This window comes from Xylocopa sonorina, chromosome 10 (genome assembly GCF_050948175.1).
Source record: "Xylocopa sonorina isolate GNS202 chromosome 10, iyXylSono1_principal, whole genome shotgun sequence".
In the NCBI taxonomy this organism is placed as follows: domain Eukaryota; kingdom Metazoa; phylum Arthropoda; class Insecta; order Hymenoptera; family Apidae; genus Xylocopa; species Xylocopa sonorina.
Genome location: NC_135202.1, coordinates 3,152,991 through 3,176,951, shown reverse-complemented (window position 1 = coordinate 3,176,951; position 23,961 = coordinate 3,152,991). Strand labels below are relative to the sequence as shown.

At 45.2% G+C, this 23,961-nt stretch overlaps 3 protein-coding genes across 3 annotated transcripts in view; all 3 read left to right on the top strand.

Annotated features, from left to right (window-relative positions):
* The first annotated feature begins 1,062 nt into the window (after positions 1-1,062).
* Positions 1,063-9,297, top strand: LOC143428662 (uncharacterized). The gene is made up of 9 exons (XM_076903709.1): positions 1,063-1,429; positions 3,593-3,972; positions 4,194-4,416; positions 4,489-4,776; positions 4,857-4,984; positions 5,049-5,221; positions 5,313-5,682; positions 5,860-6,304; positions 6,458-9,297. The coding sequence occupies exons 1-9, from the start codon at positions 1,345-1,347 to the stop codon at positions 8,674-8,676; spliced, it is 4,311 nt and encodes a 1,436-aa protein (XP_076759824.1). The 5' UTR covers positions 1,063-1,344; the 3' UTR covers positions 8,677-9,297.
* Positions 9,298-10,357: 1,060 nt separating this feature from the next.
* On the top strand, positions 10,358-23,583 carry LOC143428175 (myosin light chain kinase, smooth muscle-like). The gene is made up of 12 exons (XM_076902895.1): positions 10,358-10,697; positions 11,564-11,705; positions 18,617-18,917; positions 20,400-20,580; positions 21,165-21,415; positions 21,524-21,668; positions 21,766-21,978; positions 22,110-22,292; positions 22,494-22,691; positions 23,112-23,248; positions 23,319-23,474; positions 23,566-23,583. Exons 1-12 carry the CDS (start codon positions 10,685-10,687, stop codon positions 23,581-23,583), a joined length of 1,938 nt encoding a protein of 645 aa, XP_076759010.1. The 5' UTR covers positions 10,358-10,684.
* The window catches only part of LOC143428085 (uncharacterized), a 49,340-nt gene continuing 48,494 nt past the window's right edge, over positions 23,116-23,961 (top strand). The window contains exons 1-2 of the mRNA XM_076902736.1: positions 23,116-23,248; positions 23,319-23,655. Of these exons, the coding sequence (XP_076758851.1) occupies positions 23,613-23,655 (43 nt within the window). The 5' untranslated portion in view covers positions 23,116-23,248; positions 23,319-23,612. The remainder of the gene's footprint in view (positions 23,249-23,318; positions 23,656-23,961) is intronic.

Genomic DNA, 23,961 nt, shown 5'->3' with positions numbered 1-23,961 from the left:
GGTGACCGGCGTTGACCAAACAGCGTGAAAATCAAGGTGTGCCACCGTAAATGTAAGCATGTAATACATTCCAGTAGGAGTATCGGGGGAAGGAAGGAACAAAGGTGAAGATCGGTTTACTGGAACGGAGATTGGAGCGGGAGAATATCGGACAGTGACGTCACAAACGCGTTCACCTCTTTACGTCACTGGAAATTCAAGTTCGCGAGCGCTTCGACTTGATTATTCCAGTGACACATTTGGTGTCAGTTATTTCAATAAATTAGAATCATGGAACCTATATTTAAACCTAGCAAAGAAATTCGTATATGTATTTGTGAAACTCTTATTATTGCATCGCTTAAATATGAACTACTTTATGGTTCATACTTTGTTCGTTATTAAATATTTGAAATTATTGAGATAATTTTTATATAGACGCATCACATTTTGTTATTCGTTTAAAAAATTTTTAGCAAAGATAATTAAACGTGTAAGCAACTACAATTCAATTGTTTAACGAAAAATAAGATTAAGTCTACAATTAATTTCAAATTACATTTCACGCGTCTGATATCAAAATAAATTTGAATAATTCAAAACCAAGTAAAACATTTAAAAGCCTGAATTGGTATAAGATTCCTAGCCTACCAAAGAAGCCATTAACCGCATTTCTAAATACTTAGTACGAAGTAACCATCAGCTCGCTCAAACATTGCAAAAAAGCAAGACAATGATCCAATAAAAAAAGCAAATCCAATCGAACAAATCGTCAGGATCAGATTCCTCTAAACTCTCGCGTTCCCAGGAGGTGTCAGTAACGTCCGTTCCCGGGTTACGTAAGCTTGCAACAATCAGCAGACCGATTTCAACAATCGCTGTCGAAAGTCGACGGTGTAGAGGCACGGTCCGAGCGTTTTCGCGGGTTTCGACGGACTCGAAAGCCGGACAAGGAAGCCGTGAAAAAATCGGGACGAGGGAGAGAGACAGAGCGACGAAGATAGCTCGAGGAGGAAGCTCGAGGAGGCTGGCGTCGCCACGGTCGTCGGCCACGAAGAGGTCCGGCAGTGCTGCACCGAGCCTCGCGCTATATCGAGCCGAACACGCTCTCTTTCTCTCTCTCCCTCGGTTCCCTCTTTCTTCTTCGAGTTCGTCTCGGCCGTCGTTCGAAGACAGTTTCGCGAGGCACCTCCGCGAGGCTTTTTCCCCCTCGTTTCGCGGTCGGATCGCCGCCCCGGGGTCTTTCGCCGCGATCGATGAGGATCGTTCGAGGTTCGCCGGTTTGGGGACCGTCGGAAAGCTGGCCAGGAACGGCGTGAACCGTCGAGCGAGGCTCGACGCGGCAGAGGAAGAGGAGGAACGATCATGGGCAACGCCACCACGAAGAGCCACTACTCGAAGAGCCTGCCTGCCGCCGCTGCCGCCAGGAGACCGCGTTGGGAGGGATCAGGTAGAGACGACTAACTGCGTTTCCGTTCCTCGAACGACGCGCGATGATCGATGGCGGGTGATCTCGAGGGACGGAGGATGACAACCGATCGCCATCTTGATCGGGAGCTCGGAATTCCTTCCTGGTGATGTATACGCATCGGTGGGGATTCTGGTTTAAACTCTCTCGCTGCACGGGTTATCGTAAGGCGTTATCGAGCTGGTGCCTTCTCGTTCGCGAATTGATCGAAGGGAAAGGGCGCGCGGAATGTCCGGCGTGGTTACGAGGCGCGTCGAGTGACACGGAGCTTCCGGTAACGGTGTCGCGAGAGCCACGATGCGCGCTCCGTGCGCCTCGACCTGTCCCTCGATTGGCTTGCTCCGATAGTGGGATGATGGCTAAAATTAAGCTGCCCCTGCCGACGGATCTGTCAAGCCCGCGCAATGTTTGACTGATTAGTAACGAACTGAGAATTAGGTTGATTAGCAAGTTCATTGGGTCGATCGATCCCGATCGTGGTTGCTATCGTCGCGCTGTTCTGATTAAGGGGTATCGTCTCGCGTTAGAAATCTCTGACGGAATTCGGATATCGTTATTGCCAATTTCTATCATAGTCAATGAGAAACTGTATCTCTCGCAGTGAAAGCATGGGTAGAGGTTTATCTGGAGATCGTGTATTTATTTACTGTCAAATCAAACGGTAATCCAAAATTAACTCGTGCGCGTTGGGGACGTTTATTTTAATAGCCGATGGTGGGTCTGTTGAAAGATGGGCGGAGAGCGTGGTACTAGAAAGTGAAAGCACGCGATATTCGACGCTCGGGAAATTCTTGAAAATGTTCACTACACACTGGTACAATATTACTAGAAAATATCAGTATTATTATATAGAAACGAGAATCATCAAATATTGGTTATTTTATAAATGGCGCGAATATCTTCCATTTCAAAAAGATAAGATAATATAGTTTATATAGAAATGATATTGCAAATATATGCTTTCAAAATATATCAGTTAATAATTTCTACTTAACCTGAATTCAATATTTAATTACGTAGCTATTCTGATTTTGTACATTTCAAAAGGTACACAATTCTTCGATATAGCATGTATTAATCACAAATGAGAAATCTACTTTACTTCATCAATTTAATCGCAGTGTAATTCGCTAAAAATCTCGAAATGCTAGTAACATTTGCGACATTCCAGTTGTTTTTTCCCTTTTTAAACGACGTTTGATCGTGACCGACTGACACGATTTCCTTATCGTCCGATAGGCGGAGGATCGATCCAAGAAACGACAGGCATGTTGTAGGGGAGTATCGAAGACACGGTGTCCGATGTCGGCTCGCAGTCTCGCATAGTTTTCCTACCCTGAGGACAGCGAGGCAGCGGCCCTCGGATTGCCAGTTTCACATTTTATTTTGGGAGCGCCACCTGCGAACCTGTGTTAGAGACAGTGTTCCTTGCACGTATGCGATCATCGTTCTGGCATGTGCGAGCTTTCCGTGAGCTTATTAACCGACGAACCTGTTCAGATTCCATCGTTGAACCTATCGACACCGTCTGTCTACAGTATAACGTAGTCTCGGTTGTTAACAATCGAAAATATTATGACTGACTTGTTGGATATCGAAAGATCGGTAGATATAGTAGTTGAAGACCATACATTGGCCAATTAAAGGCACGGAGCCAGAGTATGTTGAAAATAGTGAATTAAATAAATGAACCTTTGAAGACAACATCTTGTTGCGTTTTACACTGTTATTTTGCTGCGAGAGGTGTTATGGCTCGTATGGAAACTATGAAATATGATGAAAACAATTGCTTTAGCGACGTTAGTATATTCTAATTAGTTCGGTAGCAATTTCTAGCCCCAGCTCGCTCTTTTGTTTAAAGTATTACGAATACAAAAATTGTTCTTGTTTTACAGAATTGCTTAGGAACGGTACTTCTTTTCAAGAATACAATTGCCAGAATAAATTATGAAACAAAGATGAAAGAGAATTTCAGGAAAATATCTGCTCTGAAATAAGTAGTAATTTTGATAAAATAAATTTCCAAATTCAATTAATTAAACAAGATGGAATGCAGAAACTGAGATCATAAAAAGAAGAGTAATCTCAGGTTTTAAATCGAAGCAAACCTGTGTACGAGTGAAACACGAAAGTCTCTTGTTTCAGGGCTTCCGTCTGCACCGGGGAAGCCGATCCTAATACCAGGCGCAGACGAATCGCAGCCGGATGTGGTCGGCATTCGCTGGGAGAGGTCGCAGAGTAACGGCGGCTCGGCCATTGTCGGCTACCTGGTCGAGCATCGAAGACTGGGCTCCCAGCATTGGGTGCGCAGCACACCGGGACTTTGTACCTTCCCGGAACTGACCTTGAGCGGCCTCGAGCCAGGATGGCGGTACCAATTCAGGGTCAGAGCGCAGAACGCGGTTGGTTTGTCGCGTCCGAGCGAGATCTCGGATCCCCTCACGGTGACCTTGCAGAGATCCATCGCATCTGCGCCTCACTTTGACCTCGAGCTTAAGGACACTACTGTCCTTGAAAGCGAACAGGTAATTGCATGTGTTTCCATTTCTATGAAACTATGAGGAGGCGTTGAAAAAAGAAATGAAATATGACTGAAATCACAGTGAAAATTGCAAACATTCTTTGAAATGTATTACATTAAAAAGCGGAGTCTTAACGATACTTTGCAGAGAACAAATAGACATCTTACGAACATTTATACGACATCTTGCACTCGTACAACGCATCAGCTCGTTTTCATTCGCAGGCTGAATTCGCGATACGATTTACTGGGTCACCGTTGCCGAAGATCTCGTGGTTCAAAGATGGCTTCGAGATATTCAGCAGCAGACGGACGAGGATAATCACGGACAGCGGCAAAAGCGTCCTTCTGATTCATCAAACGGCGTTGAACGACGAGGGTGAAATAAAGTGCACCGCAACCAATAGAGCTGGTCACGCTAGTACCAAAGCAAGATTAATTTTAGAAGGTTCGTACAGCTTTCTTATCATTGACCGATACAAATTTTAATAAACGTCTTATCAATACCTCCTATAACCAGCGCCTCCAAAGATACGACTTCCACGGCAATACGAAGACGGTCTCCTCTTCGAGCAAGACGAAACGATTAGACTGAAAGTGTCCTTGGCAGGAAGACCACCACCATCGGTAATTTGGTACCACGACGGGGAAGTGATCTCCAACGACGAAAGACATATCTTCGAAACGATGGATGGCGAGTCGATCTTGAAGATTCCCGACGCTAAGCGCGTCGACAGAGGAGAGTACACTGTCAAGGCCATAAATAAACTTGGAGAGGACACGACGTCGTTCTTGGTGACTGTGACAGGTAACAAAACTGTCTGAAAATATTATCTCGTCATGGTTTTTAATTTTCAGTGCAATATCGTTCTTCCATTTTGTTCTCAGATCGACCAGCCGCACCAGGAAAAGCGATGGTCACGATGACGTTGGGCAGATCGGTGTCGTTGTCTTGGAAAGAGCCCGAGGACGACGGTGGTTGCAAAATTGGCACATACATCGTCGAATATTACAGGGTTGGTAACGACCACGGTGGTAACCGTAATCAGCTGTCCATTCATTCGGGAAATTGTATCGCAGGTTGGCTGGGACGTATGGCTGAAGGCTACCACGAGCAGGCAGACGAAAGCGACCTTGTCCGAGTTGATCGAAGGGTCCGAGTACAAATTTCGAGTGAAGGCTGAGAATCCGTACGGTGTCAGCGAGCCCAGCGAGGAGAGCGACGTAATCTTCATTCCAGATTTAAAACGAGGGTACGTCCATATTCATGATAAAACAAAAATATTTAAAACTCGGTTATTTCTAATTTTCAATGTAACCATTACGGTTTTCTCGAACGTTCAGCATAATGGCGCCCTCGTTGAGCGAAAAGTCGCAGAGCACGCGAGAAATGAGATCGCGGGAGAAACGGGAAGTGAGTTTCGCAGTGCCTTCTCAGAGGACCAGGAGTTTGACGAGGGAAGAGTCTCGAACACGAGACGAGGACAACGAGCTGTCCTTCGGACCTGCTACTCGATCGATATCGGCTCAGAGACTTGGAGGAAGACCTTCTAGAGCCGACAGCAGGGTGACGTTTGCTCTAGACGCGATGGACAAGCCCGCGCCACCTGTTCCTCCAGCCAGATCGAGAGATCATTCCACTTCGAAGCATGAAAGTCGCGTTGAAAATCATGTGGATCGTCCGAACGTTAACGCAAGCGTTCCAAATGACGAGGCGAGTGTTTCCTTTTTTTTTTCTTAACTTAAGAAAAAAGTATCATTGATACTAAATATTAGAGATTGTCCAAAAGCCTTTATAAGACACTACAAAGACAAATTATATTGAATATTGAGCCAATAAGAAAATTTGACGGAATAAACATAATTAAAGTAGCACTTGCATTTGAAACAGAGCTCAATTGAAGTCAAGGAGGCATCGACAATGCCAGTGCCTCTGACCACGGTCACAGTGACGCCACCAACGATGGACGAATCGAGTAAACGTTCCGCATTCAGAGAATCGCGATCGCGATCGGTTTCCATACCGAGAGAGCGTAGCATGTCTCCGTTATCCATGCCGAAGATTCAGGAACATTACGAACTGGAAACTACTCCGCGAGATTCCCGTCTTCGTCCATCTCTAAGCGTATCTCTGAGGAAGCAGTCGGCCATAATGGACGAGCCTGAGTCGCCATTAATCGCCAGTTACTCGTTCGATGAGAAACCTGGATCACCCACTACTCCCAGAGAGGACGACGACACCGGCATACACGGAAGTTCAGAGTTTATGCTCGTTTTATATCCCGAGGATCATGTTAAGAAAATGGAAGATGCTGGTGTCAGACGAAAAAGTTTAGGTGAGAGTTTATTGCCATCTTTGTTTCCATGCTGCATTATCTATGCTTTGCAGCTTTTATATTTTCAAAAATAGAAAAGAAAAAATCAGTGTTTCGTTGATAAGTGGATTTAAATAATTAGAAATTTTTCTATAATCGATATTTAATGTGCAGAAAGAAGACAAAGCGGGGTAGAGGAAGGAGAGGACCTCGAGGACCTCATTCCACCACCCATGTCTCTCTCCCTCCCCGAGCTGTTCAGCCCGGAGCACCAGGTGGTGGAAACCCTCCGAGAGGCCGTTAGCTCGACGGAACTGCTTCACGAACGCGCGATGGAACGTTTCTATCGGGCGGTAGCTGTCGAGGAAGCTTCTGAAATAGCGAAGAGGAAAACCCAGCTCGAGAGAAGAACCGGAGAATTAGCGTCGACGGTGGAGAGTAAATTAAGCACAGAAGGGGATGTCCTAGAGAAATCCGCTTTCAAACGTCGACTATCGAATCCCGCTGTCACCACTCAGAACTTAATTATCTGGCAGTCGAAGAAAAATCGTAGGAGACTGAGCGAAGGCCAAGCGGAGAAAATTAAAGCACCTTTGAAACAATTAGCCCCTAATTTATTGCTGGAAGTCGAGGCGAGGTCGGATCCCAATATACCCAGCGATCCAGAATCACCAGTTGCTCATACGTGGGGGCTGAACATGCCTGAGGACACGACCACGCCATTGCGCAGGTGGCACGAGGCGAACATCCAATTGGTCGAGGAGAAGGAGGAAGAAGAATCGATACCCTGGCAGCCAAGCGCCAATGGGGAAGCTTCGCGCGACGAGAGGGTGGTTCCGGAACCACAACCGTCGCAACTGGAAGCCAAGCGAGAAGAACCGGAAGAGGAGGAAGAGGAGAGCATCGAAACGTCTGAAGAGTCGTCCGAAGAGATCAGCAGCGCTGACAGCGAGGATTTGAAGCTTCTAAAGGAGAGAATTCGCGCCAGACAGATGTTGGACGAGGAAGAAACGTATCATCCGAGAGGAAAACCCGTTCTACACGTCGAAACGGAACCACCGGCCATTCCCCCGCACAGGGTGCCCATCGTGGACGTTACGCCACCGACGCCAACTACAACTGCGATGCCTGTGTTCCCCAATGTCGTACCGAAATCGATACTGAAGAAACCCAAAGAGGAGCCGATACCCGTGAACAGCTTCGGCAGACCGATCCCGCCTGAGAAACCTATCAGAAAAACGCTGCCTCCAAACGTGCACCCAATTAATAAAAACGAAGAGGGACACGTCGATGCGCAGACAGAGATCCCACCAGAACCTCCCAGGACACCCGTTATGTCGGAGTCTGACACCGACAGCATGCTGTCCGCTGGGGAAGCGGCGAAGAATCGCAGAATTCAGGCGAAGATGCGAACGACGCCCTCGGAGGAGGAAGTGGACGAAGAGGACATCGAGGCGCGTATGGCGGTCGTCAATCACTACACCGAGATCGTCAGAGAGCACTCTAGCCGTTTCTATTCCAGAAGCTCGGAGGAGAGAAAGTTTGGGGACAGCGTGGCTAGCTCCAGAAGGTCCTCCTTCTCCGAGGATCAGGATCTCAAGAACCAGATAAAAGACGCGGAGAAACTGAACGGCAAACAGGATGTTAAGGACAATCGACAAGTTCAGCAAGCAGTGACGAAGAAGAGGGACGAAGTCGACAGGCAGGAGAAGCCGATTAAAAGAAGCGTCGGTTCTAGAGGAACGACTCCAGCTCGAGATACGAAACCGGCGAAAGAGAAACGAGTAAGTCGACCAGCATCGCGTAACCAATCTCCAGCGTCGAGATCCAGAAACGTGTCCGTTGAGAGGGGGGGAACCTCTTCGAGATCATCGTCGAAGACCAGAGTCCGCGCTCCGTCGCAGGACAGGAAGCCTCCATCTAGAACAGGCTCGGAAGAGCAACGATACGTCCGCGAGAGATCCGTCGACGATGGTGTCCGACGATCTAGGAAGCCTTCTTCGAGAGCATCTTCGAGATCCAGTTCCAGGGACAGAAAGAGACCGGAAACACCGGTGGAGTTGAAGATGGAACGGTTGCAGAAAGCACTGGAAAGCAAGAGGTATCGGGGAGCCAGACGCGGATCTGGCGCTGGTAGGGAGTACCCTGAGAAAGCTTGGCGGGAGAGTCGACTCGATGAAGAGCGACTCGCGATAGAGGCGAAACAGAACGTCAGATCGACGGTGGGATACGTGACTGACCTCACTCTGCTGTTGGCAGCCGTCTATGTTTACTTATTCAAGAAAGAGACCCTGGCCATTCCCTTCATCGCGTTGCTTCTCTACAGAAGAGTCCAACACGAAATCAAGGGTCGAATGTCGGAAGGTTGGCGGTGGTTGAAACGGAAGCAATGACGACACGGAATTTGGAACGGTGTCCAGCGTTTGAGCCACCGGAAACTGGTACACGCACCCGTAGCTCCTTCAGTAGCCCAATAGTCGAGCTGTCTTCCACCGCTCCTTCGATCAAATAGCATTCCCCTCTGGACTTGCTCATCAATCGGCACGCGACGTGTGTCTATGTGTACATTCAAGAATTCTGACGTCACGCGCTCACAGCCCTAACCGGGGGCGCCCTTAGCAGCTCTCAACCTTCGTAGCTCGTGTACCACCTTTCAATGGCCTTGCTCTAGACGGAAATTCTCTACCTTTGACCTATCGAGATCGTTAGAAGAAGAAAACGAACGGACGACGATCGCTCGAGGAACGAATTCTTGACCTTCGATGCTACCAAATCGCAGCGCGGGGATTCTCGAGCTGTAGGGTTACGAATTTCGAGACGAATCGGTGGCAGTCTGTCGTTCGAGGAGTCAATATTAAGGAGGAAATTACACCGAACAAGTACCAAAGATGATAGTATATTTGTTTTAAGAGAGTATATTTAACGGAAACGGCTTATTATTATAAATTGTTACTATTTATTCTTATTTATTATGGATATTCTTACGTACAATAAACGTGTACATAACTGTTGAATTTAAAACCGATGAGTTACGTCCAGCTATCCCGTTGCATCGTTTTTATACAAGTTTCACGAGGCATGACCGCTATAGAAATATCGCCTGTTGATAATTTTAAACGCGAGACGAATATCTGCGTATCAATCAGATTTCTAGCGTCGAAATAGAAGGAGTAAATACCGTATTCTTAGCCGAGAAGTTTATTGGCGAAGTTGAAGCCCCCGATATTCTGCACTTACACAAACCTGATTGAATCATGACCACGACAATCACGTCGCTCTCGGCCAAGAATCTCCCGTTCCTTATTTAAATCTGACGCTCCACTTCGCTGCAAAAGCGAGCCTTAAAACCGCGATCGCGTTTAATGGAACCGCCCTTATTTATAGCCGCCATTCTTATTTCCGCCGCGGTGAGATATTGTAAAACGTCTGTTCGCGACCGCGTAAATGTCGATCGTTGTATTCTCGGCGAAAAATCCGAAGAATCCGGCTCCTGACCCGCAGTTAAAATCGCTGTTTATCGGGTAAACCCGACTCGGCTACCAACTTCGCCGACGGGCGTCAATCAGGTGAGCGAATTCCACTTGTCACCAGACAATCTCGATTCTCACCTAACCGTTCTCCTCTGCTTACCGATTTAGACGGCGCACCTGATACCCTCGCGTCGAACGTTTCGCACCCGTTCTACTCCAAATCCACCGTACAATCTCACCATCGCGTCCCGCTCGCGGCGCGGACCACGCCAATCCCACGGAAATCCCGAATATCCATCCAATCGTGCGGCGTAACCCCGAGGCAGGAAGCCGCCGGTGCACGCGTTCCCCGGCAAACGTCCAAAAAGCGAGAACCAAACCGGGATGAAGCGGAAAAGAAGGAAAAGGAGAAAATAGATACGACAGGGAGGACAGAGAGAAGCGTTCGAAGGAACGAACGAGTTGTTCGTAGATAAAAAACAGCGATGCGCGCCGGGTTACATCAGGGATGGAGCAGCGGGGCAAAGAAAGGAGGGGCGGTGCCTCGTGTGAAAAGGGGGAGAAAGGGAGAAAGGAGGCAGTCGGGGGCAGCCGGACGCGGTGTACGACGCTGCCAGCATCGCGCATGTGCGCGTTTCGTTAAAACGACGAAGCCGAGAGTGGCGTGTCGAGACGATTTTAGACCGGAGCAGGGCCTCCTGCCGTCAGATTTCGTGGCGCAGGGTGTGCTGTGCCACGGGTCACCAGAGTGTGGAATAGGTCGCCGGAGGGAGGAACGGAGGCTTTCCGCGGTCTCGAGGCGCCGGAGCCTGCGACCGGAAGGACGTGCAGGTTGCCCCGTTTTGTCGAGCCGAACGGGACCGTGCTGCCGTGGCCCCTGCGGGAGTGATGTCAATGCGAGGAAGAATCGGTCTTCGTATCATCTGACGAGATGACCTTAACAGGTAAGAGCTATGCGGCTAGAATACCTATCGTCCCTGTGCTACTCGAAACCCGTGCTCGCGAACGACTCGGAGAAGGTTCAAAATCGTTGAAGGTTGCCGGAGAACGGAAGCATACGTTGTTAGTAGAACGCTTCAATAACGCTGCGCGACCAATTTTTGCTGCTCGTTCGACGAATGCCGATTCGTTCGTTGCTCGGTGGAATTCTTTTTTATGCTTCAACGTGGACGCGTTCAACATTGTTGCGCGTAGTTTCACGATGGATGTTACATAAAAAATGTTTAGGGAGACTAAGCTGATGGTCGGGATTTACGCGTACTCCAGGGACCGGTAATAACGCGCGTTTACGAGAACCGAGATCCGCGTTAAAAATAAGAGTAAAAACCAATTTCGAGTCACGGTGCGAAACGACGTGGCGAAAAAAAAAAGAAAAATTCGAGGTGTCCGAAGGCGTGTTTATTTTTTAACGTATTTATTTACCGCGATGCCGGGTTCGAGGCTATCCGCGCGTGTCGCGAATTCCCTAGGCGCAGCCGGTCGACGCGCGAAATTTACTCGATTCGAAATAAATTTACGGCAGCGAGACACAAACGCAGGGCCCGGTTTTATTTTCTTAAGCGGTTATCCTCGCCGCAGGTAATCTATATTTACGCCAGCGGTTTTCGCGTGCACTGCCGTATTTGCAACCATTTCCTAGACCACGTGAGGGTCCAAATACCAAGCAACATCCGCGGATAATAAATTTTCGCCTACGATCGGACAGCGTTGCCGCCATATCGCTCGAACGAAATTACGTTCAGCGACTCTTTAACGATTCGAGACGTTCAGAATCGCGCGACGATCGATTTCATCGTGCAATCGCTTGTAGATCAGACGACGAAAGCCAAGGGACCACCAAGATGGCTGGAACCGGATCAGGTCCTTCCGGTACATGGACGCGTCGGCGAGGACATCGTCGTCGAACCGAAATTGCGTTGGTCCGACGTTTTCGACGAGCTACGATTCGAACTGTGAGTCCAGCCTCATTTTACTCACTTTTTCCTTCGTCTCTTTAGAACTTGCGAAATCTAATTATAAGATTTTGCCAACCTTGTAACGATTCGAACGATTTAGCAATAACCAAATGTCTCTCGTTTCGTGTGACTCTTTACGTTTGCAATAGGTGTTGCACGTACAACTATCTCGAACAGGAGCCATCTCTTTTTAATTTTAACACGGACGTTTGATCTCATAATTATTTAGCAACGATTAAGTATTATCCGTGTTTACTGTACGAACAGAGTGAACGAGGTTATTTCGATTAAGACTGTCGTTAAATCGTTCTTAAAAAGATTCGTGAAAGAGTTTATTCACCTCGCACTGTTTGAATAGTCCAGCGGCATCGAGTATCTCTGATTCGTTAGAACTTTACACTTGTATCCAGTAACTGTATTTCCGTCGAGTGTCTGTCATTAAACTTTCGTTTACTTGTTTCTAGCGAAATTCCACACGCGTTCCATTTAGTCTCGATAGACGTACGCCGGTAATTATGTAATGAGAGGATAATTATAGCGAGGCGAGTGAAACGAGAGGGCTTTCTGTCGCGATCGGAAATTCGTGGGGCAGGCCTGGTGACCAGCCGAAAGTTCACGACCCCCCGTTCGCGCGACGATCGAAGGCGCGCTGTTTACGCGTTATCGTTCATTCTCGAGCATTGGCCATAATTTCGGATGGGAACCTTGAAACGTGCCAAGGATCAAACGTAGTTTATTTCGAGCTGTCGCGCACTTCATTCTCGCGGAGGACCAAATTACGCCGCGTCTCGTGTAATTTCGTTACGCGAGTTTTTGCATATAATGCTCGCGTAAGTTTTCCAACACCGAGGGCGTGCCTGCTCGTCCAACCGCGCCTCGCAGTTTCATTGTCTCGGAAAGCGCAAAAATTGCTCAATTGAGGAGCAATCATCGTCAGAACTACAAAGTATTTAAACTCATTTCTTCATCATTCATTTTCTCTTGAAATGGAACTACAAACTTAATTTTGTTATTTCGAGTTTTACGTTAGCATGTTGAGATATTTCTCTAAAGAAACGCTTAAAACTTACCACGTGCCAATCGCGTTCCTTATATGTAACGGAAGATTGATTACGGTGGATTTTGTTTCCTACCACTTCCATCGCACAGAAGGGTTGAATCTGATGTTTTAGGATTGCTGGTAAGACTTGGTGCATAGGCATTTGAACGCTTATTTCGGGAACCCAAGACATGAGCTCATCTAGCCTCGCTGCTTAAATAAGACAAGAAGGGTGACGGATCGATGGTAGTAATTATTGTCTTTTTCGGACGATTCGTCTTCTGACTCACTTCACTTATGCTCCCTGGGCTTCCGCTTCGAGCACATGCGTCGAGACACTTTACGAGGGAAATTGTAGAGTAGTGCAACTCGCACTTGTCAAAAGGTACATCGTTACAATAACATAATCCATTGTAGTTTGTAACTTTCAATAGATATTTTTAGATGAAACTCCATTAATTAAAGAATATGAGAAAGTAATGCAACCTTCAGTTTAACGAATAATGTTAAAAAGTTATATTCTCCATAACCATTTAAAAACAAAGCTGTCAAAATAGTTCTAAATATACTTAAATTTCGAAACTGAAATGGTACCAAGTATCTTCCAGAGGACCTGCTTTCTGAAAGCATTTCAAAGGCGATTGTCTCCTTCCATCGATTAAAATCTTCCACCATTCAACATATCGTTCAACAAAATGCCCGAATGAATTAAATATGTGATATTCGAACGGTAAACATCTTTCTCTGTGATACCAACAATAGAAACGATCCACCATTAAATCTGATACAATCAACGAAGACGATCAACAGCAACGACAACAATTTAAAAAACAAACATCTGCCAAGTGAACTTCCATCGTTCAGAATGTAATAAAAAACATTCTTCTCCCTTTCGACAAGCTTCAAAACGCCCCTTCGGTCCGATATTTAGTCCTCCGACTCCACTAACAGGAAAAGGCAGCGACGAGGCACGTTTCCGCGATCAGTTGGCCACGGTCTGCTTCGTCGGCCATTCAGACGCTACGTCACCGCGACGACGGAAGTGTTCCTCTCGCTGGTTACGAAAATTCCGACGCGCTTTGACGTTCATCCCCCGCCGCCCCTTCGGCGGTGTCTAAATCCGACCAAGCTCGAACTTTTCGCGAAAACACGAAACGCGGCGCTGCTCCATCGCCGCGCGTTCCTTCGACTCTCTAGGATCCCGCGCGTTGCTTGCAGTTCCCTTCGAACTATATAGGAAGGTTGGCGGATGTGGAGGTGGAAAATCGGGCGCGGACGACCTGGCGCTGGCATCTCGCTATCAGTCTTCCGAGGGAGCGTCGCGACGATCGACGAGCGGCCAAAAGACAGCTCGGACCTCTCACCCCCTTTTTCCCTCCCCTCGCTTGGCTTCGACCCACGCCGTTAATTAGACACGGAGAGGTCTGAGCGAACAGTCAGGATCGATCGTTGACGGATCGCTCGACGATCGGACGCTGACCTCCCCTCCGAACTGTTCGACCACCGTCGAACAGCCTTCGCGCGCTTCGAACGACGCGAGTGACTGTCGGATATGAAGTACCAAGATTTAACCAGGAAGAATCCAGTGAAAATTCGCGTCCGTCTGTGGTGTTTAGTGTCCGGTTTCGTAGAATGACCATCGGTGCCATCGCGGTCTCGTTACTCGCGGTGAAGTCATCGAGCAGACGCGTCAGGGTCGCGCCGCTCGAAGGGACGCTACTCGCGTTTATTTTTGCATCCCCTGTCGCAGCGCGCATCGGTTGCACGCAACATTTCCGCGGGGTGATGCAAATGCGTGGCGGTGCGCCGTACGTCGATCGAATAAAATAGCGATAATAGAACCGATGCGAGCGCGCGATCGACGGACTCGGAAGGATCGATGCGTCGTCTGGGATTTCATCCGCCTCTGCGTCCCTTGTTCGAGCGCCGCGAGCGCGGCGTGGAACTTACGCGCGTCCCTCGCGACGGTACGTTCGCGGAGAACGCGAGTGATCGGTGGTGACTGTCGCCTCGAGGGTGGTGCTGGCTCCTGATTTTCAAAGGGTGACAGGTCGACGAGACATGGGGAGCGATTGCTGCAAGTGCGCGAATGGCAACAAACCCGCCATTACGGGCTCGCTCGGGGACCATTCCGGATACCGGTACGATTCACTTTAATCGTAACAGCCAAGTGTTTGTGAATTCCTCCTGTAATCTTGATAGTTGATCTGGTCTGTTGTTCGTTTAATGAAACGTTTATTATATTTGGATAGAGACGGGACGTTGTACAGTGGTCGGGGAAATGTGGATTTGAAAATCTGACAGAAGTCAGGTTGATAAATGAAGGATATTTCGGGATCGTGTTCGTATTTTAAACTCCAACTTGACTGTTCGTCGTCGAGTGATTATTTTAGTCATTCGCTAGCTAAATGCCACGGAAATCTGAAGTTTCCAACTATTGCACACTGCCGTGTCTCCGCGACAATCCGATCCAAGGCTGTACGTTGGGTTGTAGAACCTCGAGGATTCGCTTCAATCGTTAACCTCGCTGATACGTTATCGATAACAATCGAACGACGAATTGAATTTTTGTACGGGATTCGACGGGGTCCGTTGGATTTTCAGCGAGTAAACACGAAAGCCACGCGTTTCTATCGTCTGACCGTGTCTAAATAAGAATCGGATACACGCTTCCAACGTATTTCGGGCAAACAAACGATCTAGAGCGGCTAAAACTCTTGGCATTGCTCTACTGCCCTATTTTCGTCGCCTTTTTACTCCATCGCGCAACGACGAGAATCTGCCGTTCGATGGCCGCGGGAAACGCGTGTATCGATCGAATTTCTCGGAGGCCGCCCACAGAGTTCGGATCATTCAGATATCTGGCAACGATCTAGGAATACCTGTAGCGCGAAAGATCAGTGGTGCAACCGCGTGCGATTGACGCAAGTCCGTTGGGAACGGCTCCGGCCACGATACCAGCCTCCATTTTACACCTCTTCTTTCTCTTCCTGATCTCTAGCGCTTCGATTCCATTCTCTTTTCCTGCGAACCTGTACGAGTTCTGTGACGATAATAGAACGCAGACAATGTGGATGTTTTTCAATTAGGGAATCACTTTTTTTTTTAAGATCGTGCAACTAGATCAATGACTTTTTTTATTACTGAATTAGTACCGAGTTAGTACTCCAATTTCGTACACAAATTAAATTAATTGTAGCATTGTTTTCAATTTCATAAAAATTTTTAAGTGTAGGGAAGTATGTTAAAGTTGTATCAATTAAAGTAAAAGATAATTTAGCAACATATAGATACAGAATAATGATTCTTTTGATCATTGAATTGGTTATGTTCATAAAGGAAAAGGGGTACTCGAATTTCGTGTGCAAATTGAATTGAATTCAGAATACTTTCAATTAATAACAAATTTTTAAGTTTGTTAAAGTTATATCAATTAAAGTAAAAAATAATCCAATGATATATACGGTACACTTATTAGCACCACGATCGTCGGTGAGTCAGAAAAAAATTCGATGGCGTGCACTATTTTTACACTAGACACTATATTAATATCTAGAGATAGCTAGTCTACCTTTGGCTACAATAATATCTCAAAATCGATGTTTCATACTGTCAACTACTTTTCATTAAACACGTCACAAAATTTACAGATACTGTATACGACGAGCAATTATTTTCTAATTTTGTCTATCTATTTCCGGTTCTCTCCCCTTTATGTAGATATCGTATTATTTAAATACGTCAGTTTATAGCGTACATCTTTTGCACACATGTTAAGAATTACGAATGTAAACATTGAAATAACTGCGAGGAGCTGTAAACATTGCTTAATGGAACGTTGGACGCGTTTTCGAGCTCTTCTGGAATTCTTTATTGTCATCGCGATGGCAATTGACGCGTAATAAATATTATAAAGAGCCTGCTCAACAATTTCAACCCCCAAATTCTTTTATAACCAAATTAAACAAATCGTGACATCGCCAATGTCCAATTAAATTTAAATTGCACTTCTAATTCTTTATTCTACACAATTTCTACCAACATTTCATCCCATTTTGACATCATTCACCCCCTGAAACTCATCGTTAGACGATTCTATTCGTTTACATATGAGGGTGCGGCACCCTCGAGAAACTTGAACGACAACATCATCGAGATCGCGGGACGCAGAATTTGTTTTACGGCTAGACGAAATAGACGTTGCGTCACACGCGCACTTAAATACATCTGTTCGACGCGTCGATGAGGAGGCGCCTGTGCAACGCGCCCCGAGGTCGCGAAGGGTGCGTGCGTCGCGACCACGGATTGCGCAATCGCGATTTCGCGGCCGAATCGAACGAGCCCGCCAAATAATAGCGGATCGAACCTTTCCGACTGCAAATAGCGAGGCAGACGGTCGACCCGCGTCGATCAGCAGGCCCGATTGGATCTCGGCCATCGGCCCCGACGCGAGGGCAGAAACTGACATTTCGATATCGCAAGACCGGCCCCGTTTCGTTAGAAAGCGTTCCCCGTTGCTTTCTCGCTGGCAAACCTTGTCGTCCGCGTTTTTCAACGAACGACTGTTCTTTCCTCGTGGATTCGTTGCGACGATCTCTTCGTTCGTTGAGGGTTGAGGAGGTTGCGAGGCGAACGGCTCTCAGCCATCATTTGGCTCACCATTTCTGGTCTTCGTGGAGGAAATTTAGTGAACAATTTGTGGAAACTGATTTTATGTATCTTGTTTGTTTTTTATATTGGATATATATTTAGGGGTTGTAAAGAGGGGTGTAATTTTGGTGATTTGTTATAGTAGTCTTTTTTTTACAGCTTCCATGATTTTTCTATACATATTTTATAGTAATTTTATACTAATTTCATATATTTTATTTGTTTTTTTAGATTAGTTAACATATAGGGGTTGTAAGGAGGAATATAATTTCAATGATTTGTTATAGTAGTCTTGATTTATAGCTTCTATGATTTTCCTATAGGTGGTAATTTATTGATTTCTATATTTTTAATGGTAGCCTTAGTTTACTTCTTTTATAAATTCTCTGCATTACTTTCTATGTTTTTCGTCTGAGGAATGAATATCGAACGATGCATGGAGTTTGATGAGATAATACAAGAAAGAAGCTTACATGATGTAATACGTAATGATGTTCTTCAGTTTCATCGATTATATACTACCTTAATAGAAGAAATATGCAGATTGACTGAAATGTAGGGGTTGATGGCGTTGAAGAAGTAAGCAGTTTCGAATGATAAGAAGTTCGCACGGACTCTGTATTCGTTTTCTTTGGTCTGTTCTTTCAATACACGAAATTCGGTCCAAAGGTATTTATAGATGATCGCCCACGCATACCGAGAAATCGTAACTCAGTGGCGTTATCCGCGTAATATTCGTCTCTGATGATACAACGCGTGATTTGGAAAATTGATGAAAAGAAGAGACGGGAGTTATTTCTATTTTACTGCCGGGAATGCTTGCCGATGTATAATATGACCCAATAATCAAATCACTACGTATACATCAGCTATGTTAATATCGTTGAAAAACTTGATTAAGATTCCCGAAGATTTAATTTTTATAATTCAACTTTATCTTTGTTGTTGGAAGAAACAGAGTTTTTTATTGTTATCCGTTACTCGTTTGAACGATAATTATTATTCAATTTGCGAAACGGTGAATTGCGTAGGAGTTGAGCTGGAAAAGGGTGACTTTGTTGGAGGTGAGTCGCAAAAGAACGAATTTGATTTGCAAAAGGGTGATATTAATTTGCAAAAAAGATGAACTCGATTTGCAAAAGGGATTCGAATTTGAAAATGGCAAACGGGTACATTTTACTGCCAATACCGCGAAGAAAATTGTAATATTCTATTGCAGAACACGCGGAGAGGTACCAATACCATCCGACCGATACCGGGTGCAAATGAGAGGCAACGTCGTCCAGTTGACTCTGAAACAATCGCAGAAAGACGACACGGGAACTTACGCTCTGGTGGCTACGAGGGTTGGCCAGGGATTCGACAAAGGGTCCTCGAAGAAGATTCACCTGAGCGTCGATGAACAAATTTCAGAAGAGGGTGACCCGCCAGTCTTCTTACGAAGACTGACAAACCTCGCGGTTAAAGTTGGCACCAGAACTAGATTCCTCGTGGAAATTCGAAGTTCGACCACACCGAAGGTGAGATTATCCAATCGTGTGTAAACGAAAAATCGATCAATCAATTCTTGAAACATTTAAAATTACTTCACGGTTTGAAACCATCGCTTTAATCGCATACTAATTGCAATGCATTATTCAAGCACCAGACTATTAAAACTCCATTTATTTTACTTTAATCAATCCATAGAAAGCTTATAAACTCTCTTTTTATATATTTATTATGTATAGGTATTTTATACATTTATATTATATATTTATATAATATGTTATATTTATTATTAAGCGTAAATAACCAAACAAGTCCAAAATTATTCTTCTACCTTACATAAATAAATTTAAAAAAATAAATGGACAAAATTATTCCATTTTTCAAATACAACAATCGATGCCTGAATCGAGTCAAATTTAATTCCAATTACCAACAGTTTATCAGGATCGCCAGAATCGCAGGCGTCGATCGATTAAAACGCGCTTCCAAAATTGGTAGGCCGTGGAAGGCGATGAGGAATCCGTGCCAACGCCGGTGATTAACCCGGAAGGGTGAGTCGGAGTCGCTCACGGTGACTTATCGCCGCGGATTTCTGCCGTTACCCAGACGAAACGCGGGTAAACGTGCGCTAAAAGGGAGCCAGCGAGGTCCATGACCCGTGATTCGGAGACGGAAGGCAGAAGACGATGATCGTTACGCGGTCTTGTGCGTCGTATTACGACTATTATTACGCGCGCGCGTATACTACGGCCGGAAACTATGCCCGCCGATCGGCTAAATCTGCGCGCGTTTCGCCCGAGACCGCCCCGTAAACTTTCGAATGCTCCTTTTTCCGCCGCGGTTACTCTCTGACCGGATTACGTAACTCCTCGAGGGGAGAGAGAATCCGGCGTGCGAAGGAACGGAGGAATTTCTGTTTCGAACGTACCAACACACGTTCTCGAGACGATTCTGGGATGTTTGTTTAACCCTTCGCAGCATCAGTTGGTTTTTTATCGTTCGTAAAATTCGATGTTCTTCGTTAAACAGTTACGATTTTTAGATTGGGTTAAGCTATGATTAACGTGTACTCGATGGAACGTCGTATTCTGGAAATTAGTTCTGGAGTATCTTTAGTATTATTTTTCTTTTTCTATCATATTTTTTAAGGCTAATCTGTTATATTGTACGATACAAGTTCCAGTAGCAAGTTGAAGCTGAAATTATGGGGGTTTTGAGGTTTGTCTTAGTTTTTTCTGACCTCAACAATTTTTTTTGCGATAAGCGCACTCTTTTCACGTTATTGAACGCCTGAAATAGTACTGCATCGTGCGATTTACTTGAGAGAAAACAAAGATGATTGTAAAATAGCAAAGTGCGACGTGTATAAAAAAAAAATGAAATACGCAACGAGTTTACTCGTCGTTGTTGTTCATTTTCGAAGAACGAGCGCGCTGTTTGACAAATGGCTGACGTCAGCCGGCCCCGTCGCGGCTTAAATCTCTTAACGCGTCGTTGTTGTTGGATTCCAGATTACTTGGCACAGAAATGCCGAGCCGGTCTACGCGGGCACGAGATTTTCCTTCGTCCACGAGGGAAACTTCTACTGCGTCGACGTGGCACCTGTCACGGTGGAGGACGAAGGGCACTGGACATGCATGGCGGAAAACCGTGGCGGCAGATCCTCCTGCACCTCCCGTCTCACCGTCATCGGTACAGTCCCTGAATTCTATTCTATTTCGTATTCGTCGAATTTTCTTAAATATCGCAACATAGAATTATAAAACAAATATAAAATTTTAAGCCACGCAAATTTAACCAATGCGCTGCCAGCGGCAAACTTTTGCGACCGTATTAGTATCGCCATTTCTGTTTGAAACATTTGCGTTTATATAAGCTCCATTTGTTTCTATATTTTTTTGCTTCTCAGTGTAGAAATTTTGCATTGAAACGCATTTAAAGTATAACGAGTAAACTCGTGCTAACAATCGGTAAACGTATACTCATGATTGGCAGCGAATGGATTGAAACTCATTTCGTACCTGCGAACGTTTCGTTATACTTTAAAAAGAAGAAAAAGATACGAATTCTATTCTTCTTATTAATCCATTTCAATGACGAATATTGTTTTTGAAGTTTTTTCATGTTGCAATTATTCTAAAGGAAAGAAACTTCTTTTGTACGATTGGACAAGGTTGTTTCGTTCAATGAAATTGGAAAGTTTATTGGTTCTACGTTAGTGCGTTGAAACAATCCAACGAAGTAGTTTCTAATTTATCGTTCGATCGAATCGTCAGTGCCGAAAGCTTACAAAAGGCCGGAATTCGTCGAGGAGCTGCGAGCCCTTCTAACAGAGACTGGCACGGTCTCCTTGGAGTGTAAAGTAGTAGGTGTGCCCACGCCAGTACTGAGATGGTTCAAAGACGACAAGGAAATCAAAGCTGGCGATGTCTTCGCTTTAACTGCCAACCCCGATGACCCGACCTCCCTTGGCATTTATACTTGCGAGGCGATTAACTGCATGGGGATCGCGTATTCTTCTTCGAAAGTACGTCATTCAAAATGATATCAGTATTTCTCTTCGCATACGGATATACAAACAGTTTGCAGTCAAATTTAAAATTGCGAATAAATACGCGCGGTTTTAATGCACCAGGTGCATGTAGTTGGAAAAGGTAGCAGGGAGGGTTCTTTGAAGCCAGCGGATTCGTTGACACCGTCCGGTCCTCTTCCTGTTTTCATGAAAATTCTGCAGGATGAGTATTGCAGAATTGGGGACACTCTCCGGCTTTCCTGTCAAGGTACATCTGCTTTCTTTACTTTCATTCCGCTGGTTCCGCGCAATATCTTGTAGAAACAAATTTTATTTTATTAAATAAATTCTGAACTTTGGGACAGTCCAAGTACCACCATGGCCGAAAATGATTACGTGGTACAACAAAGAAGGGCGCATCGAGCCCAGCGAAAAGTATCACGTGATGGAGGACGGCCTTGGCGGGTATTCCATCGAGGTGAATCCTGTGGAAGCCATGGACGAGGGCGAGTGGAAGTGCGTTGCCACCAGCGCCGAGGATATGAAACAGTTTACTACTTGCCACGTTGCAATGTCCAGTAAGTGGAAAGCGGAACGTTCGTTTAGTAATTTTAATCGATCACAAACCATGGAGCGTCGAAATTAGACCTGTACTACTTAATTACCGAATTGTATTCGTAAATGCGTTATGAAATTGTTTCTTCTCAAGTTCCAAAGAACTACAGGAAACCCCGCTTTATGGAAAGCTTGAAAGCTGTCCTGACGGAAGAAGGTTTGGTGTCCTTCGAGTGCAAGGTCGTAGGTTTCCCCACGCCATTGCTCAGGTGGTTCAAAGACGGCCAGGAACTGAAACCAGGAGATGTTTATCAGCTAACCGGGACCAACTCCTTGGGTATTAACATTACGCTATTTAAAACACATTCAATCGAAAGTATATCATTTTTAATTCTTAAAAATCGAAAAGATTAGCTTCATTCATAAGGTCGTCGCGTTCTAACTTTAGCGGACACGAAAAGAATTTCATCTTCAGAAAACACTGAGGAGAAAATATCGTTGCCGATCGTTAAAATTGTAATTGCATTTCTTTCGGCAGGTTCTTATTGTTGCATCGCGAAAAATTGTATGGGAGAAGCAGAAAGCACCGCCGAATTAACGATCGAAGATATCCAGAATCAATTGAACGAAGAAGAACGTCTTCAACTTTTGAGCACGAATCAACCGCCCACCTTCGTCAAAGGTCTCAGGAGTTGCGAGGCGAGGATCAACGAAGATTTTCGATTTACAATACAAGGCAAGAGTGCAAAACACGCGTGCAAACTGTAAATTACTCAAAAAAAAAATGAAGTAACACAATTATCTTTCGGATTAATTATCTCAGGGACCAAAGAAAAGTATTCGTACATCGTAAATGTCTGACTTTATCATAATTGCAATTAATTTTTTAGAAAAACCAGTGTTTTTTCAATTCAGTTTCCAAAATGACATTACTCCGAAATCAATATTTTTATTAAATTCAAAAGCATATGAATTCTTTTTTATTCACTTTTCTTTCGACATTTCAGGAAAGTTAGACTATTTTTGTAATTATAAATATAAGAAACACAGAAAAATTGTACTGTCCTTCTAATTATAGATATTAGGGGGACAAAAAAGTTCTCGTGAATGCAATATCTGAAACGACTGGTAACATTTGTCTTAATGAATTTCGCAGTCAGTATTTCACCCGAGCCAAGCCTCTCTTGGTACAGGGACGACACGCCAGTGGAGGAGAACGAGAAATATCAGGTTGCCAAAGAGAATCTTGGCACCTGTCACCTCGATGTACGAAAGCTCGAATTTGTCGACCAAGTAAGTAATTCTTCCCAAAAAAGAGCAAAATTAAAAAAGTATTAATCGTTACTTTGCTGTGATAAAATAGGCCGAATGGAAGTGTGTGGCTTCCAACGATCATGGTCAAAGCGTCACTTCCTGTTTCCTGAAACTAATCATTCCCAAGCACTACAAGAAACCAAAGTTTCTCGAGAGTCTGCGCGCTATATTATCGGAAGAGGGCGCGGTGAACTTGGAGTGCAAAGTGATCGGGGTGCCGCAGCCGATCCTGAAGTGGTACAAAGATGGCGTCGAATTGAAGCCAGGAGACATTCACAGGATTATCTCCGGGCAAGATGGCACCTGCTGTTTAGGAACGTACACTTGCGAAGCCACGAATTGCATGGGAACTGTCAGCAGTTCTGCGTCTCTTCTCGGTTTCGAAGGTATTGAACATTTTTAGAATAGCACAAACAGTAAACTTCTGTGAACGTTGCGAATTTGGTATTACTTCGTCATTTAACCCTTTGACCACTGTAGACGCTTAGGAAGCTTGCCCTCGTGATACTGTAGGAGCTTGGAAAACTTGCAATTCTGATACTGTAGATGTTTTAGAAAACTTGCGTTAGTGATATTGTAGGCGCTTAGAAAACTACTATAAGCGCTTGGAAACTTTGCACTTGAAAAATGTGCGCTTGGAAACCTTGCGCTTGGAAAACTTGCACTTGAAAAATGTGCGACTGGAAACTTCG